Source organism: Physeter macrocephalus, chromosome 4 (assembly GCF_002837175.3).
Source record: "Physeter macrocephalus isolate SW-GA chromosome 4, ASM283717v5, whole genome shotgun sequence".
Lineage (NCBI taxonomy): Eukaryota > Metazoa > Chordata > Mammalia > Artiodactyla > Physeteridae > Physeter > Physeter macrocephalus.
The window spans coordinates 1,306,614-1,310,767 of record NC_041217.1 but is presented as its reverse complement, the minus strand read 5'-3'; the positions used below and the strand labels follow the sequence as shown (position 1 = coordinate 1,310,767).

Sequence of the window (4,154 nt, the reverse complement as noted above, 5' to 3'; positions counted from 1 at the left end):
GGGGGGAAGAGGGTGCCGGCCGGGGGGGACACTGGGGGGAAGAGGCTGTCGGCGGGGGGGGCACTGGGGGGAAGAGGGTGCCGGCCGGGGGAGTAAACACAGGTGGGGAAGAGGCTGCACAACTGGCAGCCTTGGGGGGCTCTGGCCCAGGACACAGGGTCCCCAAGCCCTGCCCGGGGACCGCGTCTCCGCAGCCCACCCCTCCCGCCTCCTCCGCACCTGCACGAGCCCCTGCTGGTCCAGGTCCCACTTCTTGATGCCATTATCCCGGGAGCCACTGAACAGGACGTCCCCCTGGATGGCCAGACACTCGATGCCATCGTAGTGCGGGGGCTCGAAGTTGTGGGTGGGGCCGATGGTGCCCGTCACACACTCACCCAGCTGAAACATCTGCGGAGGAGGGGCGGGAGGGAGGCCGGGCGCCTCACAGGGCTGGGGTCGGGCTTCCCGGGGGACAGAACTGGGGGCAGGGAAGCTGACTCAAGGTGGGTTGGGGGTGTGAGCCTCCTATTAAAATTTTTAAATTTTTTAATAAATATAACACTACTTGTACTTTAAATAAAAACATTCATCATAACCCCACCACCCTCTTTCCCTTTTTATCCACTGCTTCCCAGTTTCCGACCCCGTATCTACGTTTGCAAAAACACAACCAGGGAGCAAACAGCATCAGTGCTGACTTGTGCTCTTTGCGGGTTTTTTTTCATATTCATCGTGTAATCAGTTGTACTGCGTCCAATCCTGTGGGTTTCCCCTAATTTACTCGACTGTTATTCTACCCGTAGACATTCAGGTTCTTTGTGATCTTCCAGCACGTACAAAATCACGCTGCAATGCTGACCTTCTGCACAGACCTTGCTCCTTGGGGGTGATTTTCCAGCATAAACCCCCAGGGGCCTCGTTATTTTCCATGAGTCCCAAGGCAGCGGAGGGAGAGGGCCAAGGTAAGGAGAGCAGGAGGAGAACGGCGCCGCCACCGCGGCCGGCCTCAGGGTCCGGGGCGAGGACTTCTCCGTACCTTAACGTAGTGGTCCTTGGAGCCGGTCACCACCAGGTCGCGCGGGCTGGCGGTCCGGGCAACCGTCAGGCACATCACAGGCCCGATGTGGCCAGTCAGCTTGCCGACGGGCTGGAGCCTGTAGGGGAGGAGAGGCCCAGCGCGGGGGGTGGGGGGGTGGATGGGGGGACCCCGGGTGGGGTTGGGGGTCCACCCTGGGGTGAATACGCCGGCCAGGGGACTCTCCCCCCTCAGAGCAAGATCGAGACCCAGGAACGAGCCGCCTGCAAGCCGGGGCTCGGAGGACCAGCCAAGGCCCTCCGCCCCGGGGGTCCCCCGCCCCTGCCCGGGCCCCTCCCCGACCTGCTGAGCTCCCAGATGCGGACGGCGTTGCCCGAGGCGGCGTACAGCATGCTGCCCGAGGGGCTGAGGGCGATCTGGTTGATCTGGTGCTCTCCCTGCGCGCTGGTGATGGTGCGGGTGGACGCGGCCGCACAGGCGTCCCCTGAGACCACCTGGCCTGAGGACCTGCCCGGGAGGGAGAGACGCAGGCTCAGAGGTAAGGGCTGGGCTGCCCCTCGCGGGTCTCCTGGGCTGGGTCCTGGCGCCTGCCCCGCCACCAGTGCGAGCCGGGCGGGACGACGTACGTGAGGGTCCGGACGCACTTGGCCGAGTCTCGGATGTCCCACACCTTGATGTAGGAGGTGGACACGGAGAACACGAGCCCAGAGAGGCTGCAGTACTTGACGGAGACCACGTTGCTGGGGTGACCCTTCAGAGCTGCGATCTCCTGCCCTGTCACCAAGTTCCACATCTTACAGCTGCGGTCTGCGAGAAAGCGGGCGTGAGCGGGGGACAGCCGTCACGGCCGGGACCCGGGGAACTCCTGGCCCCACCGCCCCCGGCGCCGCCAAGGCCAGGGGAGGTGGTCCAGGGTTGCCCGGGGGACGGGCTCCGGGCCCGGGGGCGAAAACGTGCTCCCGCCTGCTCCCGTGGTGCACGGATGAGCCCGGCACTTCCCACCGGGGCTTCTCAGGCAAACGCCCACCGACACCAGGCTCGCGGGGCACCGCCGGGGTGCCGGGGCTGGGATAAAACTCACGCGCCTGCCAATCGCTGACCAAATTAACGAACGACGGCGAGCAGGTCTCCGGGGGAAAACTTGGAACAATCGACCTCACCTAGAGTCACAACCCTCTCCCTCCTGCCACGCAGGTAGGTGTCTACATATTCCCCATTTTTCTATGAGCTGTCTCCTGCACAGCGGCTCTTCCTGCCGGAGGGTAACGTTTTCTGTCGTTGGGATTAAAGAATCCTAGGAAGTGCGCAGCCCTAAGTGCTGGGGTCGGGGAGGGGCTGAGATGAGCAAAGGCGGGGCACCTGACACGCTTCCTGGAGTTCCGGAGGCAGGTCTGGAAGGAGGTACTGGATGGAGACCCCAGAGCCAGCTAGGAGGGGAGGCCCGGGGTGGGGAGCCCTGAGCCCCGGCAGGAGACCCCACCTCCTCAACCTGGCGGCTGTGATCCCGTCTCCTGAGCAGCCCACTCTGGCAAAGGGAGCGGGAGGGCGGGAAGCCCTGACCCCACCTGGCCGGTCCGGGTTCCGCCCACCTTTGGACCCTGTGAAGAGCAGCTCATCCGTGGCGTCCAGGCAGAGGATGGGCTTGGTGTGGCCCTCGGCCATGGAGACGCACTGCAGCGGGGCCGTCCGCGCGCCCCTGGCTCCTCCGACCGGGGTGATGATTCCCCTTCCCGGGAAAGAGGGAGAGAGGCGCCCGTCAGCCCGGGGCCACGGCCAGGCTGAGCGGGGCTCCCGGTGAGGGACAGGCGGAGGGGCACTCGGGCTGTGGCAGGGGCTCCAGACACCGCCCCCCAGGTCCGAGAGCCGCGCAGACAGGGGCCTGTGGTGCAGCCTCCTAGTCGCCATCCTGAGCCCTTCTGGAGAGCAAGCCCGGCCAGGCACGGCCGGGGGGCCAGAATACGCGGGAGTTCCCTCCAACGCCTGCCTGACCCAGAACCCAAGACACACACGTCCCCAGGCCCCAGCCGGGCGGGGCAGAGGCCCTAGAGCTGGATGGGCTCCTCCGGCACCTCGGTGACCACAGGGAGGGTCGAGGAGTGCAGAGAGGGAGGGCGCCCAGGCCGGTGCAGAGACGCGCGCATGCAGGCGTGCACGTCACTTCCACCTGGGCCCCTTTGGACCAGTGCGGTCAGATCCGTGACTGCCATTTGCAAAGGGCCAAGTCCCTCTGGGGAGCCCTGCTCAGCTCTGTGGGAAGAACGTGCAGGCCCCTCTGGGGAGTGGAGCTGGTGTAGCCCCCTCCTCCCCACGAACACTCAGAGACGAAGGAGGCCTGTCCTGAGCGGCCCTGAGGGCTTCGCTACACACCAGCCTCCCGGAGGGCCTGAGGATGCGGATTTTTTTCCCACTGAGGGTCTTTGGGAACGAGCCCCTGGCCGAGTCACGGGCACGTCTGAAACATGACCCATTCTTTCCAAAGACAGCGCCGCCCCTGCGGCCGAGAGCGTCTGACGTGACCAATGTCCCGCCCTGCCCGCAGCTGCTCAAGAGCGCCCGGACTCCACCGGCACCCCCAAGAACGGCGGTCGGACAGTCCCAGCTGTCCGTGGTGTCCCAGGCACACGAACAGCCCCACCCCCCAGCTCCCCGCTTCTGACGCTGGCTTGGGCCAAGGGGACGGAGCCGGGGAAGGAGCCCAAGACAGCAGTGGGAAGACCCCAAGCTAAAAGGACAACCCTCCGCCCATGAGAGGGGCCAGGGGGTGGGGGGTGACTGGCAGCCTTGCAGCCAGGGGACGGTTACAGAGGCGTCACCCCTGGGGGCAGGGACAGTGAGTGGCGGTCGCCCCGGGAGAGCACGGGGGGCCCTCAGCCCGGGAGGTGGCCCTTTCCCAGCGAGGATCAGGCCCACCGATCCTGGGACTTGCTCCTTGTTACGGGCAGCTGGAGAGTATGTGTGTGTGTATGCGCATGCGCGCATGTCGCGTGCGCGTGTGCGTGCGTATGCGCGTGTGCGTGCGTATGCGCGTGCGCGTGCGTATGCGCGTGCGCGTGCGTATGCGCATGCGCGTGTGCGTGCGCATGCGCGTGTGCGTGCGTATGCGCGTGTGCCTGCGTATGCGCGTGTGCGTGCGTAT

At 65.8% G+C, this 4,154-nt stretch overlaps 1 protein-coding gene and 1 long non-coding RNA gene across 2 annotated transcripts in view; both read right to left on the bottom strand.

Moving 5' to 3' along the window:
* LOC129392041 (uncharacterized) overlaps nucleotides 1-337 on the bottom strand; it is a 6,788-nt gene extending 6,451 nt beyond the window's left edge. The window contains exon 1 of the long non-coding RNA XR_008616998.1: nucleotides 220-337. This is a non-coding gene — a long non-coding RNA (uncharacterized lncRNA). The remainder of the gene's footprint in view (nucleotides 1-219) is intronic.
* A 162-nt stretch (nucleotides 338-499) lies between these two features.
* Nucleotides 500-2,819, bottom strand: LOC114485990 (kinesin-like protein KIF21B). Its single transcript, XM_028488073.2, has 4 exons — nucleotides 2,608-2,819; nucleotides 1,645-1,825; nucleotides 1,361-1,525; nucleotides 500-1,136 (listed from the first exon to the last, which is right to left on the bottom strand). Exons 1-4 carry the CDS (start codon nucleotides 2,678-2,680, stop codon nucleotides 989-991), a joined length of 567 nt encoding a protein of 188 aa, XP_028343874.2. The 5' UTR covers nucleotides 2,681-2,819; the 3' UTR covers nucleotides 500-988.
* Between the last annotated feature and the right edge of the window lie 1,335 nt (nucleotides 2,820-4,154).

Bases quoted from the DNA above. Each gene is read 5' to 3' on its own strand.
- LOC114485990 (XM_028488073.2), bottom strand. From the start codon at position 2,680: ATGGCCGAGGGCCACACCAAGCCCATCCTCTGCCTGGACGCCACGGAT. The intron at 1,826-2,607 runs GTGGGCGGAACC...GCTTTCTCGCAG, and splicing joins GCTCTTCACAGGGTCCAAAG to ACCGCAGCTGTAAGATGTGG. The intron at 1,526-1,644 runs GTACGTCGTCCC...CCTCCCGGGCAG, and splicing joins AAGTGCGTCCGGACCCTCAC to GTCCTCAGGCCAGGTGGTCT.